Source organism: Colletotrichum lupini, chromosome 2, assembly GCF_023278565.1.
Source record: "Colletotrichum lupini chromosome 2, complete sequence".
In the NCBI taxonomy this organism is placed as follows: Eukaryota; Fungi; Ascomycota; class Sordariomycetes; order Glomerellales; family Glomerellaceae; genus Colletotrichum; species Colletotrichum lupini.
The window spans coordinates 2,632,381-2,647,118 of record NC_064675.1 but is presented as its reverse complement, the minus strand read 5'-3'; the positions used below and the strand labels follow the sequence as shown (position 1 = coordinate 2,647,118).

The 14,738-nt window shown below is 51.2% G+C and overlaps 6 protein-coding genes across 6 annotated transcripts; 4 read left to right on the top strand and 2 right to left on the bottom strand.

Annotated features, from left to right (window-relative positions):
- Positions 1–1,989: 1,989 nt before the first annotated feature.
- Positions 1,990–2,542, top strand: CLUP02_03086 (uncharacterized protein; the record flags this gene model as incomplete). Its single annotated transcript, XM_049282113.1, has 2 exons — positions 1,990–2,157; positions 2,390–2,542. Coding segments are annotated over 2 exons (321 nt in total), but the record flags the coding sequence as incomplete, so codon positions are not given.
- Positions 2,543–3,301: 759 nt separating this feature from the next.
- Positions 3,302–4,025, bottom strand: CLUP02_03085 (uncharacterized protein; the record flags this gene model as incomplete). Its single annotated transcript, XM_049282112.1, has 2 exons — positions 3,302–3,620; positions 3,694–4,025. The coding sequence occupies 2 exons, from the start codon at positions 4,023–4,025 to the stop codon at positions 3,302–3,304; spliced, it is 651 nt and encodes a 216-aa protein (XP_049139255.1).
- Positions 4,026–4,952: 927 nt separating this feature from the next.
- CLUP02_03084 (uncharacterized protein) lies at positions 4,953–6,238 on the top strand (the record flags this gene model as incomplete). The annotated part of the gene is made up of 2 exons (XM_049282111.1): positions 4,953–4,973; positions 5,975–6,238. The coding sequence occupies 2 exons, from the start codon at positions 4,953–4,955 to the stop codon at positions 6,236–6,238; spliced, it is 285 nt and encodes a 94-aa protein (XP_049139254.1).
- A 738-nt stretch (positions 6,239–6,976) lies between these two features.
- On the top strand, positions 6,977–8,429 carry CLUP02_03083 (dTDP-glucose 4,6-dehydratase; the record flags this gene model as incomplete). Its single annotated transcript, XM_049282110.1, has 4 exons — positions 6,977–7,013; positions 7,078–7,213; positions 7,269–7,804; positions 7,861–8,429. 4 exons carry the CDS (start codon positions 6,977–6,979, stop codon positions 8,427–8,429), a joined length of 1,278 nt encoding a protein of 425 aa, XP_049139253.1.
- Positions 8,430–10,356: 1,927 nt separating this feature from the next.
- On the bottom strand, positions 10,357–10,962 carry CLUP02_03082 (uncharacterized protein; the record flags this gene model as incomplete). Its single annotated transcript, XM_049282109.1, has 1 exon — positions 10,357–10,962. One exon carries the CDS (start codon positions 10,960–10,962, stop codon positions 10,357–10,359), a length of 606 nt encoding a protein of 201 aa, XP_049139252.1.
- A 1,773-nt stretch (positions 10,963–12,735) lies between these two features.
- Positions 12,736–14,236, top strand: CLUP02_03081 (methyltransferase; the record flags this gene model as incomplete). Its single annotated transcript, XM_049282108.1, has 2 exons — positions 12,736–13,103; positions 13,213–14,236. The coding sequence occupies 2 exons, from the start codon at positions 12,736–12,738 to the stop codon at positions 14,234–14,236; spliced, it is 1,392 nt and encodes a 463-aa protein (XP_049139251.1).
- Positions 14,237–14,738: the final 502 nt, after the last annotated feature.

Genomic DNA, 14,738 nt, shown 5'->3' with positions numbered 1-14,738 from the left:
CTAAGCGTCGCTAGAACTAGTATAAGTAAATCTCTTTTAGCAATATTAAAGTACCGTCCTTAACATACTACTAAAAGACGTAGTAATAAGGTAGCCCATAAGTAGTTCGAATTAAGCAATATGCGCACTCTTTCAATAACTTTTTTAATAAACCTAAATTTAACTATCTACTTAACGTACTAAGTTCTTATAAAAGTTACTTAAGGGTATCATAGTATATATATAGACGTACTTTTTTTTAAAATAACCCCGTAATAATACTTAATACCTTAGCTTAGTAACGGGTCTAGTAAGCGCTAATTATAGCCGCTTAACCTACTTAAAAAATAACTAATTTATTAAATACAGCTTTAAAGTTGCTTATATAGTAGCAGACTTATACTTTAATACTCGCGTATAAGGATTCAATAATTAATATAATCAAATAACCAAAGTACCTAATTCAGTTAACCTAAATAAATATAAGTTTCTTATACTACGGCTTGAGCTAGGTATTAATAGCGTAATTAACTACTATTATAAAGTACCTAGTAGTCTAAAATTCGAATAATTAGTTATAATATATAGCTATTAATTAGCTACGGAGGAGATTACCCTAATTTATAAGGAATTATTAAAAATAAAGGTTATATATAACTACGCTAGTCTCGTCCCTTATAACCGGGCCGAAGTAATACCGGGTCCGGGCTAGTACGTTAAAATTAACGTATTAGTAGCAGAGTACGTATAATACTACTTTAAATTAGGTATTATTATCGAGGGCATTAAGCAGAGCAATCTCGTAATCTATATATATAACTTACGGAAAGGGAATTTCGTAGGCCCGGAGTAATACTAATAGCTAGTTAATAGCCTAACGGTAATTAGCTTCCTTCTTACTAAACAAAAAGCAGCTCGTAACTTAGAAAGCATAACTATCGTTAGTTACTCCGTAAATATTAAATAACGGCATATTAAATTAGTTAATTTTATATATAAAATCTATTAATAAAACATCCGGGTATTATTAAAATAAGGAAATCGTAGTAGTAAGTATAATAAATAAGCTCGTAATATAGCCCGCGTCATCATATTAAAAGTAGTATTAATACTTTGTTAAATTGTATAATTAATTAAATAACTACTTAATAAGGGTCCTACTACTTAATTCGTTACGGCGGTAAGTAGCTAATATATTAAATATATCGTAGGCAATAATACTACTATAATCGCTACTTTTTAACTATAGGCTCGAAAGGATTTAAATAGGTTAAATACCCTTATTTTATTAATTAACGATTTAGTCCTTCTTACTATATAGTAGCGCGCAGTAGTAACGTATAAAAACGTTAATATTACTAAATAAGTAGTTATAGTAGTTATAAAAGTTATTAATAACGGGATAAAAGAGCTAATTACTACTTAAAAAGCTAGTAGCGATTTACTAATAGTAGTCTATAAACGAGGTTAAGGATTTACGATACTTATTTAGATAGGTTAACTCTACGAGATATTACTACTTTTAATCGTAACGCAGGCCATAACTATAATAATAAATAACGGTAGTTAACGCCCTAGCAGAGGGCTTATATTAAATAATTCGGATTATAAAGCTAGCTTTATAAGTAGCCTCGTTAAGTACTACTTTAGTATCGGATAGGGTAGGGAATCGCTAGCTATAAAATAAGTAGTCGTACTCTACGTAGCCGTAATTATTATAATCGGCTATATACTAATAAACAAAAAGATCGTCAACTTCGTAATTATTCTCTTCTTACGGCATATTAACGTTAAGAATAGCTTCAATTAGCGGCAGCGGCAGCGGCAGCGACGGCGAGGTCGACGAAGTGGTGGTTGTAGGTGGGTAGGTAGGTGGGTAGGTAGGTGGGTAGGTAGGTGGGTAGGTAAGTGGGTGGGTATGGGCAGCTGGCCTCCGGGCTCGGAGGTAGGGCCTGCCGCAGCCACACTTGGGGGCGGGATAGCAGGAGCTGCTGGCAGAATATCCTCGCCCTTTCTTTTCTGGTCTGTCTCTCTCTAACTTTTTCTGCCTGCCTGCCTGCCTGCCTGCCTGCCTCGCCCTCATCTGCCACGGTGGCTTTCCTTCTCTTCCCCAAAACAGAGTCTTGTAGCGCACATTGTGTAGGTATCCGTACGAGTACATGTTGTGGTCCACACCACGTAAGTTAGCGCCAAGCCACTAATACTTCGTAAGCTTCAGCCCCGCTCAAGATCCAATTAGACCCGACTCGACAATCTGCAAGTCTCTCTTCACCCGTCGTACCCGTCACATCTGCAACACCACAGCATGGCACCAAACCCGCCGTATGCAGCGCACTCGCACTCGATCTCGACGTTAGCTTCGCTCCAGTCGGGTCCCGTCGTCAGTGTTCTTGACACCTAGGGCAAATAGGAACACGAGATCTTACTATTCTTCACCCGGCGATCGCTCGTTGCACCTGGTGCCGATGCTTCGAGCAAGAACGAACGCAGCCTCATATTCTGCATCAAGTCGTTTGATCAAGCAGGTCGACAAGCCATCCTCCGCGAGCAGCTCAAGAAGTAACGGACAGCCCGATATGCGCCCAACTCTCTCCGACAGCCGCCCCAACTTTGTCTAATTGTCTGCACTCTTGCTCTCGCCGGCATCCCAGCGTGAACTTTCTGTGATCCGATCCAATTCGCACACGCGTCACCGTGTGGACCGTGGGCAATGGCTTTGACACAGAGAGGGTTTCGACGGAGCTTCCCCCTGGGATGGCGGCTGCTCTTGAGGGACACACGGCGCTGTTCCCATGGTTGCGCCGGTTCGCTCGGTTCCTTCTGGGTCGGCTTGCTCCATCGACTTGAACCAATTGTCCAGCTGTCAGAAATTCTCGCGGATAGAGTTTAGTAGAACAATTAACGCCTAGATTGGAAAGTTTACTCCCTGAGACATTGGAGTCACAGTACGAACCTCCGCCAATGCTGCCAAGTGGCCTACTTCCAGCCTCACTCCTTGTCGCCAATATCTCTCGACGTCTGAAGGAATGCACCATGTCTTGGCCGCTGTCGCAGCTCATTCCAGCGGTCCTTCAGCATGAACAGCATACAATGTGCCGCAACGCAACGGCATCTTCTGCCGTTCGTCTGTCGGATTACTCCACCGTTTCCCGCAAATTCTGGCGCGGCCAACCGTTGACGAGACTCTGAAATGTCTAGGACATGGGGGGTTTGAAACGAGCCGACAGCAAGTCATGTGTTTTGGCTGGGCAGCAGCGTGCAGTTACTGCAGTGCCTGGCATCTGTCGCTGGAAATGCCGTCCATGGTCCTGATCCATGATCGTCACTGCCCCTGCGCCAATCTCATCTGAAGACGCAAGCATGCAAGTCGAGTCCGCACAGCCGGGAGGAACGGGGGTTCCATGGTCTTGCCGGCTCCCTTGGACGCCAAAATTAGTTGGCCTTGTACGGCGTAGGCCGCTCGCTTGACTTGGGGGCCATCTGTCGTCGGCTCATCTTGCTCAACATCCCTCGCGATGAACATGTCAGCGATTGCGTGGAATCTGGCTACCGTCCACTCCATGCCAGTCTGGTGTTGACTACTATTGTCTCCTCCCTCCGATAAGTCATCCTCGAGCGTTTCAGCATTCCCCAGAGAGACCCTGAGGCAATGTGGTCTACCATGGTGCTTTGGTCGATTCGTGGCATGAGGGGGAGGATGGGAAAGATGAGCACCACATTCTTGCGCGTCTGCCACCCCACATGGCCCATTGCAAGCCACCAGGGACGCGCGCCCGGCCTCCCCAGCATCGACGGCGCCCGCTGGCGCCGGAGCTGGTGTTGCCTTTGCCCATCACGGCTCCACGTTCGAGGAGCCGGGCGAGTGGGAGAAGCCGGCTTAGCACGCTCCGCTGTCGCCATCGTCCGTCAGCCAATGGAGCATCATGAGCCGGAGACACATTCGTCAGTCTATCCGTGAACGTCGGCCCTAGAGTGGCTCGTATCGGATGTTTACAGCATTGGATGACTGCATCTGTGGCGTCCGTCACGGGCCGGTTCACGAGCATGTTTCTTGCTGTCGTGTTTACTCGCAGACTAACTCGAAGCTCCTCGACTCTCACTGGAAGGTGTGGCCGGGGACGGAGCTCGATGAGCAGACAGCTGCATCTAGGTCTTGGCGGTGTGATGGAGTCAAAGTGTAAGTACTTGGAGCCAGGTGCGAAATCGTTCTACTGTGTAGACCATACTGAACGTGGGCATGTTGGACATTCCAGCGCTTCTTAGCCCCTGACATTCTTTTTATTGTTTATTTGCCCCTGCTACCCCTGCTTTCTCCCTGATGAACGAAAAGAGCCCAAAGGACCACGGAGGTAAGGAGGCCAAGAAAGTGATGAAGAGATTGGTTGCGAGCCCCATCCCTCTAGGCGCAGAAGCAAAAACAGCGTATTGTCAGACAATGGGCTGAAAAGGAACTAGCGGCCGGTCTGGAGGCGTTTGTGGAATGGTCCCCCGCCCACGGCGGCCACGGCTGAGAAGCCAGCTGAGACTGGGACGGGCTGGGAATCTCAGGGCACTGGTCTACCTGTGGCTAGTTGACAAACTATTCAGTCTCGACGCCTCGTGGTCGGCCGTGCCGCCATGATACCCGTGGAAAGCGGTGTCTTGGACGTACGTAGTCGCTCTCCCTAGTTTCCATTAGCTTGCGCGGAAAGAAGGGGTCCCATTCCATTGGGAAGTCTCGTTTAAATTGGGGTTGCATCTGTCAAGTTGCTGCACGGCATCTCATGAAAAGAGCGGCTCCGGCTGGGTATGGATTGGGTTTTTGGGAGGGAAAGGTGTTGGGAAGGGAAGCAGAGGGTAAGGGTATGGGTACCGAGAAAGTACCTGTCGCCTTGGACGTCAGAAAGCAAATACGTACCGTTACTTGTCCGGTTCAACTCGCTGCCAATCGGCTCTCGAGTCTTGATGCCTTTCCGTACGTATCCCATCATCACATGATCCGTGAACTCCCTATGGTGAGTGTATTATGTAAGGCACATCCCCCGGTGATCGATACTCGAAATCGCACGTTCTGACACGTCTAGATACGCCGTTCAAATACAAGCTTTTGCCGGCCGGGTGTCTGCAAGCTCCGGACAAAACTGCGCCGTGTGCGTACTGCCGGGAGACTGGAGCTGTATTTTGTTTTTGGGACATCGCGAGGGGCCGCGGCGGGAGAGCCTGAGAAAGTTGTCGTGGACGCAGCCTGTGCCTGGATGCCATGCCAGGGTTCCCTTGGAAAGTCCCCGGTTCGCACTAATCACACAGGTGCTCGAGGAAAAAGCAAGCACATATACCTCGCTGTTCGCATAGGTAGTAGGTAAGCTGCTGCGATGGTCGGTGGCTGACGTATAATACTGAGGAATCGAGAATGATGGAAGAGGTTGAGAGTACGGGTGCAAAGTACAGATACTTTGCAAACACAGGCAAGCGTCATGTTTCAAGATGTTGCTTCCCAGCCAAGACCCTCTTGGTGTCCACCCCCACCATCCACCTCTCAGTCTCGCTCCTCCGTACCACATTACGGATGTCACAACTATTATTGCGATCCCATTCTCATCGCACTTGTTATACTGCACTTGTCTAGTACCTAAGTACGGTCAAACTGTTCATTTCCCACCAGTTACCACAGCACCTGCTTCGAGGGCAGCAGGCCGGCAGCAGCAAGTAGCCATCGCACCATCCACTTTCTCCCACACCGGGCTAGATCGGCATCCATGAGATTGCCCCCAAAACATCAGCCAAGCACCCACACTCAATCGGAGCGACGACCGTGGCTGCAGTCGTAATCGCAAGGAAGCCACATCCACAGCTGCTAACCAAAATCTGAGTGAGATAGAGAGAGAGAGAGAGAGAGAGAACCCAGCTAGTTAGCTGACCTACCTACATGTTCCGCTGTACTCTATACATGATCCAAGCTACTCTGATCCCGCTGCGTACGACTAACCTGAATCTATCTCTCAAGTCTCTTAATTAGAGACGGAGAGACGTCAAGAGACACGTTGCCAAGTACTCGCCGCAGCTCGGGCCGGTACTTGATTCTATCCTGGAGCTACTGATACCCGCCCTGTACCTGGTCGTCTATGCTCGTTCCCCAGTCGAGCTTACGCCAATCATCTCGGCCCTTGCTGATCTGCTGTCCACCGACCGCCTCAACTTGGGATGCCTCTTACAGCCTACGCACACCATCTCATTTGAACGCCTACGACGGTTCCATATGCACCTTGCCGAAGCTATCTGAACTCTGGCTGTCACTCTGCCACAGACTTTTTAAAGGTGGCAGGTATCCAGTTCTCGCCCTCCAGACCTCCATGCCACTGCTCATCTCAGCCTACTGCATCCATCATCTCGTGAGACGGAACAACAAGCGACTAACCACAAAAAAATTGGGCTGACAGAACTCCTTGAATTCTCTCTCTCCCTCATACCTATCACCGCCGGTCCTGCCCACTCACTTGCTCCTGCCAATATTTCTCACTACTAGCTACTACCACTACTTTTTCGCGCTGTCAATACGACTGATTCGCCATAGCCACTCCGCTTGGCTCTCACTAACGAACCATCCATCCTTCAACCACCGCGGACCACGTTCGGCCTCCCTTGCCTCAGTTGTGCGCGAGTCGGGGTGGTGTGAGTGAGACAGAACAGGGCACAGATCGCCAATGGCCTCGATTTAGACGTGATAGGGATATCCCATATCTGAGGTAAGATTAATTGCCCGACATGAGCGTGTCTTGCGTGTGGGCATCCAGCTAAACTCACTTTTAGGGCCACATACTCTCTCCCTTGAAAGCCCAGCTGGCTTTCCCTACTTGTACTTCAACCTCGCACAAGCCTGACTCGCAGTCGAACCCGAACCTTAAACTCTCTTCGAGCTCCCGACACCGACCTGTCCGCACGACTTTCCTCAACCTCTCTCACACGCACACAACCAAACGACACGCCAATTTACAACAGAGATACCGTTCCGACCGTCGAAATGACTCAACTCAACGGCCAGAACCGCGCGCCGAGCAGTACGTTGGAAATCGTCCTTATCAACCCTTATCACCATCCGTGGTTGCTAACCCTCAATCCAAGCCTACAGCAATGGTCACGGCAAGTTCTTCCAGGATGGAGGTATTTGGAAGGAGGCGCCCTTGCTCAAGGGTACCACCAAGTTTGAGCCTCTTCCCGATGTCAAGAACATCATGATTACCGGCGGCGCAGGCTTCATGTAAGTCGCGGTCTTGGCACTGCGGTTGGACCGCAAGCTAACAAAATACCTCAAGCGCATGCTGGCTCGTCCGTCATCTCACTCTCACTTACCCCGACGCATACAACATCATCTCATTCGACAAGCTGGATTACTGCTCATCACTGAACAACACTCGGGTTCTGAATGAGAAGTCAAACTTCACCTTTGTCCACGGCGACATCACCAACCCCACAGAAGTACTTCACTGCCTGAAGCGGTACAACATTGATACCGTCTTCCACTTTGCCGCCCAATCACACGTCGATTTGAGTTTCGGTAACTCATATGGATTCACTCACACCAACGTGTACGGCACCCACGTTCTGCTTGAGAGCGCCAAGAGCGTCAACATCAAGCGCTTCATTCACATCTCTACCGATGAGGTCTATGGCGAGGTGAACGATGACGATGACGACCTCCTCGAGACCAGCATCCTCGCACCCACGAACCCTTATGCTGCCTCCAAGGCTGCCGCCGAGATGCTTGTCCAGTCCTACCAGAAGAGCTTCAAGCTCCCCGTTATCATCGTGCGCAGTAACAACGTTTACGGACCGCACCAGTTCCCCGAGAGTATGTCATCAAAATACTTGAATACCTATCGAATGATAGCTGACCAACTCGCTCAGAAATTATTCCCAAGTTCAGTTGTTTGCTGAACAGAGGCCAGCCTGTCGTCCTCCACGGCGACGGAAGCCCCACCCGTCGCTACCTGTTTGCTGGCGACGCGGCCGATGCATTTGACACCATCCTCCACAAGGGCCAGATGGGTCAAATCTACAACGTCGGATCCTACGACGAGATCTCCAACATTGACCTCTGCAGCCATCTCCTCAAGGAGATGAAGATCCCCTTCTCTACGACGGACGAGTTCAAGAAGTGGGTTAAGTACACACACGACCGTCCCTTCAACGACCACCGCTACGCCGTCGACGGCACCAAGCTGCGCCAGCTCGGCTGGGACCAGAAGACGAGCTTCGCCGACGGCCTGCGTATCACTGTCAACTGGTACCGCCAGTTCGGCGAGGAGTGGTGGGGTGACATCACCTCTGTTCTCACGCCTTTCCCTGTCGTCCAGGGACTGGATGTTTCCGCGGACCAGGAGCCCGTGGCCGACTCACCGCCTACTCCCGAGTCGAAGAAGAGAAAGGTGATTGATGGTGCCAACGGCACCAACGGCCACTCTGTTAGAGCATAGACCATACGCTCATGAGTGGACGAGTGGTTGGGGGAGGAGGAGAGGGGGAATGAACGAGAGACATGAAAATTGACATGAGGAAGGGTGTGCTCCTTCAATTGTTACGATGTAAATCCTTTTAGAGACGTGCAACACGGTCTGGCGTATGGCCAAAGAAAGCTTGGCAAGTTTGCAGAACACACAACACAACAAACACAACACATTTTTCTGGCTCCGGTTTATGGCGGGGGCGTAAAAGGCACACAGTATGGCAGTTCAATCATAGAGAGAACATATGGTCGATGGTCGGCAAATCGAAGCTTTTCACCAAAAGTCAAGTCCATATTCGATATGCATATGTGATTTGTTGGCTCGATAGCCTTTGTGAGACTTCTTTGATATTGTGGATGATGACGGGCGACTGTTACCCAGGTAGAGTAGTGGGTCAAGACAACCTATGAAAGTGAGGAAAGGCGTTGCGTTATAGCTCAAAGAGCAATGATCAGGTTATTCGTATCGTTGAGCCCACGTGCAGTTTCTTCTGCTTCTATCCTTTGTCATCTGCATGTTATGCAATAAAGTAATGAACTCTTACAGTCATCATCATCCATTCATAGAATGAAGTTGGTCCCCCTTCCTCTTCTCGTGACAACATGTGGGCCAAGGTGTAAGCGAGAGAGGGGGCGGCGGTGGCGGCATGCAGGTTCACACGTTTGATGTTGGTTCTTGTTGGAGAGTGAACCATCTCTTTGGGTTCTTTACTTTGGTACCGAGGCGAGGGGAGGCAATCGGAACAACAGGCATATTGACCTGGTCTAGGGGTATCGTTATTCTGGAATACACAAGCTCAGATGATAATCGTCTCGAATGCTTTCAATGGGATAGACAGGCAGACTGGCTACATTGCATGGACTGAGGAGGGGGGTTTTCCCCACGTGTGATGATGGCTGTGAAGCTCGTGGGCCGCGCCTCTCGGAGACTTTTGGCAACATTCGGCTGTGGATGGTCATATTCCTTTTTTTCTTTTTTGGTATTCCTTCTTTGCTTGTGATCCTTCGCATGAGGGGAGGGGAGGAGGGGGCTGGACCACGTGTTTTTCATTCTCTCTTTCTGACATGCAGATGCGAGGGGATTTGTTGCTGGGTTCGTTTGATTGCTTTTGGGGTATTCAAAACTTGAGCAAACCAGCCGAATGGTCTGAGAAGGTAACCCTCTTTCTCCCATTTCCACATGTTTCTTGTTACTGCTGTTCTTACTTTTTTCTCGCCTTTCTTTCTTAGGTCCTAGTGTCACTGTTAAATGGTCAATGGACCGTCTGTACGGACAGAGTTGTTGAGAGTCACAAGGGAAAAGGTCTCGACCCCTATGAACGGTACGATTACTCCGCTCTCCCCTCTCTTCTCCTCTTGGGAGGTCGTCAAGGGAAGGAGGGCAAGGCAAGGTAAGGTACCGCGCGAATGGTTCGAGATGGATTTACACCCCGGTCATTCAACTTTGGTTGGTTCGGGATCGGACTTCTCGGAGGCGGAGGGATTCAAACTTGTTCTCTTTGACATCGAGGTACGGATGGATACCTACCTGCTCCATGAGGTTTGTGTAACCTACCTAGATTGGCAGGATTGGTGATGCCGTGCAGCAGTAGTAGATAGCTCACCTCTCCTTCTTGCGTTGTTCCGGCTTGCTGCTGGTGCCACCGGTGCATATTGAAATACCTATCTAGCTACGAGCGATAACCATCGGGCTCTTGTCCGTCTCCGGACCCCACCTTGTACGGACTTGTTCAATTTTATCGAAGGAGGGGAATTGATGTCCCATCTGGGATTCGGTTGGAACATGATGGGCTGGTGGGCTGAAGGTTGGAGCGAACGTCAAGTACATAACAAGGTACAGGAAAGTCACGGCCGAGGAATAGCCTTCCTTATCGCACAGGTTGGAGCCTGGATGAGGGCTAGACAGTACATTTCCCGCTTTCTTGGTGGATGAATCTCGTATATAGATAATAATCCTGTAAAACTGCTAGACAACGGTCCTCGAGGCTTGATTCGCGTGAACCGCTTGACCCCCTCTCTCTTCTCTCTTTTCTTCCCTTTGGGTTCCCATCCTGTTCCCCCTTGGACGTGCTTGAGCTTCTGGGTAAGGGCAACATTAGGTGTGGTGTGGGCGGGGGTCCGGGGGGAGGAAGACGACCTACCTTGGTCCACAACGACCCGGACCCATCCATCTCCGAGACCCGGGCCAACCAGAAGTGGCAGCGAGAGACCTGGGAGGGAGAGACAGAGCCCCCGAGGCGCGGTTGTGGGCTCTGAAGTTGTGGTTCGGTGGGGTCTGAAGGGGAAAGCCCAAGCCTCCAAGGTTCCAACGGCGGGGGCCACGGAGAGGGGGGGCTGTCCCTCATCCTTGGGCCTGGGAGTCCTTGGACGCACCGCGGCGATGGAGAGTTCTGAGCGAGTGCCTGTGCGTGGGTTTTCCCTTTTCTTTGAGCCCAGACTTCCGTCCCATGCTGTTGGGAACAATATCGCGAGTGGGAGCCGGAATTGGGGTAAAGGATGCGCATAAGGGTTTGGTACGCCTTGCTTACCAATGGCGAGGAGGAAGTAGCATGTATCGTACTCTCAGAGGTCAAGAAATGAAGTGATGCCAAGGTAGGCAGTGGAGGGTATATTGCAGCTTGCCTGCAGCCTCCGTCTACTACCTCAAGTGCTTAGGTGCAGTAAGGTGCTGACTGCCCGTACCGGCGGTTCCCTGGAATCGTACCAGTCCTCGGTTCTAGACTTGATTCAAGATGAGGGGAAGAAAACGAAGGAGGCAGATGGGCCATCATAATTTGGTCGACTCCTCGAGCATAGCAGGCAGCCCTATTTATCCAATCCGTGAGCCGCTGGGAATCTCAGTTGGTTGCGAGTACAATCCTTACGTGCCCAGTGTTTCTTCACGACTACAATGTGTACCCTGATGTAGCACACTGACCTTGCATATCCAGCGTACCAATGCAGAGAGCTTGGTGGCTCGAATGTACGAATGAAATTCCATGTCTTTCGCGTCCTGCATACTGCGTAGGAGTACGTAGGCGTAGAAGCGTACTAGAATTGGAGCAAGAGGTCCAGACGCAACAAAATGATACCTTACCTCGAGCCCGCACCACCATCTCTGGGTCCATTAAGATGCCGTTTTAACGACATGGCCCTCGTCCACTCCCGCAGCTACTGTGCAGTAGAGTATCCAAGCTCGTGTCTCCGTATTAGTTCCAAGCCAGTCGGACTCTTGGAACAAGAGACTCTCCGTAGTAGGTTCCATTGCTAAGGTAAAGCAACGATCTCCACGGCAGCTCCCACACTTTCTGCCGCTGTGTCTGTCCACAGTCCAAGTGATTGACGAGACGGACAGTCTACGGAGTACAGTAATGCATTGTATGTATGTATGTATGTATGAATGCCCGTTGGTAATTCAGCAGTGAAAAGAACCCTTGATCGTTTGCCCCGTCGGTTCCCACCCACCCCCCTCGTCCGTCGTCCTCGTCGTCCCGGTCCCATCGCCAGCGTCCTTGCAAGTTGCGAGATCCCGGCACCTGTCAGGATTTCTGCACAGGATTAGAGCAATGCACTGGCCAAGGGCACCCGCACTAGGACGTCCTCCCCGGAGCAGCCATACCCTTTCAGTGTTAATCCTACCCGACTGGCAAGTCACGTCGTCGCCTGATTATCCTCAAAACGAACGTCCTTTCCACTACTTTGTACCCCCCTCGAAAGCCTCTACGGAGTTTCTTAAGCCATCGTCTCTCTGCCAGTCCCGCCCTCCCGCGTCTTCCTTTCCAAGAGAGGCCCCTTCTTTCAATCTTCTCCCGCTTTACCGCACTCGGCCTCGTACCATCTTTTCTCTTTTGTTCCTCTCTCTCTCTCTCTCTCTCTCTCAAGTCTACACCAAGGAGCAAAAACACACTTTCCACAATCTGCCCGAGCAATCGCAATCGCGACCACCGATCGGCCGACCGATAGCATCCGGATTTGGCACCAAAATCGCCAGCCCTCTATTTCCGTCCTTTGAGATTTCCGCGAGAACCCACTCCGCCGCCCCCCTTTACTGGCCCTCTACTGGTACCTAATCAACCTCGACGAGAACGACGAGAACGACGAAACCCATTCTCCTTTTCTACTCACAGCCGCCAAACAAAATCAACCAACCTCATCCTCCCGGCATCCCGTCGCGGGTCATGACATGACGTTCCGGGGCCGCCGACTAGGAACAGAAAGACCGCGATAGGGACCCCTTCCAACTCAGACCCTTCCCGGGTGGCACAAACGGACGGGACGGGTCTCGGCCGCCGCCGCCCATGGCCAGGAAGCGGCGCACTAAGAAGCGCAACAAGGGAACCAGCACACGACCAGACCCCGCGCAGGGCGCCGAGTCCAGCATGTCCACCACCGACGAGCTCGCCTCCCACTCGAGCGACGGCCTGTCGAGCGGCATGCGCGATACCGGGAGCGCCGCCACCGAGATGACGAGCGTCATGGGCAGCACCGAAGATGGTTCGCAGGCCGGTCTCGAGGCCGACGAGGAGTGGAATTCGCAAGAGGAGGAGGGCATGGAGGTTGACGATGACGATAATTTTTCTGTGTTTGCGCCGAGTCACTACCCTCGACCGAGCGAGTCGCATCGCACCGAGATGCCCTACATGACGTCGCCAAATCACCAAGACATGTGAGTAATTTTCTGGGATGTGTGCTGCTTTTTTTTTTTTTTCTACGCCTATGCAGAGCCCGCCAAGCGATGACGGTTCGGACGAAGGCTGACTAGGAGGTTACTGCAGGTCGTCAACGAGGTCATTCATGGAGCGAGAGTTGGACTACCAGTGGGAAAACGGTCGTCGATACTGCGGATCCCACTACCACCTTCCAAACGATGAGTGGGAAATGTGCCGCATGAGCTTAATCCACAGAGTCTATCTCCACGTTTTCGACGGCAAGCTGAGCACGGTACCGATGGAGAACCCACAGAGGATACTAGACGTCGGCACGGGCATTGGCGAGTGGGCGATAGGCATGGCGGACGAGTTCCCCAACTGCGAGGTCATTGGCACAGACATTTCCGCCATAGCGCCCACGTCAATACCGATGAACTGCTTCTTCGAAGTCGACGACGCCGAGCTCGAGTGGGAGCGCGAGCTCAACTCGTTCGACCTGGTACACTTCCGCCACATGATGGGCGCCTTCCTCGACTGGAATTTTATCTACAAGGAGGCCTTCAAGGTCATCCGCCCCGGCGGCTGGATCGAGCTGCTGGACTGGGACGACCAGCAGGGCTTCAAGAAGTTCCTCTCAGAGTTCCCTCCCACGTCCGAGATCCACGAGCTCTCGAGAGACCTGACGCAGGCGGGCGTCAAGGCCGGGCGGGCGAGAGGCGTCGCGCACATGAACCCGAAGCTGTTGACGGATGCCGGCTTCACCGATATCAAGCTGACGGAGCACACGATACCTATTAATCTCGAGTCAAGCGAGGGCAAGCTGTGGCTGATTGCCTGCATCGACGGCCTGGAAGCCGAGTGCCTGCGGCCGCTCACAAAGTACATGGGCTGGGAGCCCGATCACGTAAAGACGGCGTGCCACAACGTCGCGAGGGAGATGGCCCGCCTGGCGAGGGATCCGATCAAGTCGCATGGTCTCATCGTCAAGGCGCGCGTATTGGTGGGAAGAAAGCCGACGACTGCGGTCACGCCGCCGAGGGTGTACCCGATTTTTAACGACGACGCGGATGAGACGGATGATACCGCGCGTGAGGATGCTTGCAGCAGACACCATGACGATGACGAGTCCGCCATTGAGACGGCGGTCTGAGTTCTCGAATGACCTACTCGCCTTCACCTTCTTGGTGAGGCGAAGGCAATAATTTTCTGCTCTATCCGGGTGACGAACAGCCCGGGCCTAACTAAATTAGAGCAACCGCTATCACCTTCATGTTCACTTGCATACATCGCAACTTTCACACCGGCAGAAGAGCTTGGCCGGTCATATTTAAAAGCGATCAACAAACTTGCATAGCTCTTACTTATTTTACCTTACCTTCTATGGAAACCGGACGGGGTCGAGAAAAAGTACCTTGCCTTTCAAAGCGATCAACTGAAGATACTCGTATCAAAATGGGGGACGGCAGGTTCGAGGAGGGCTCGAGGTGCACCATTGTGCAGACCAAAGGGGTCGAGAGATATCCTAGCTACTAGGCAGATTAAGGATAGTCATCGAAATTAAGATGAAAATAGACGAAGCTCTCCATTTGCTGCAGTATGCTTAGCTATGTGGTGAAATGAAGAATTCCCAGTGAGGATTGCCGCAGAGGTGC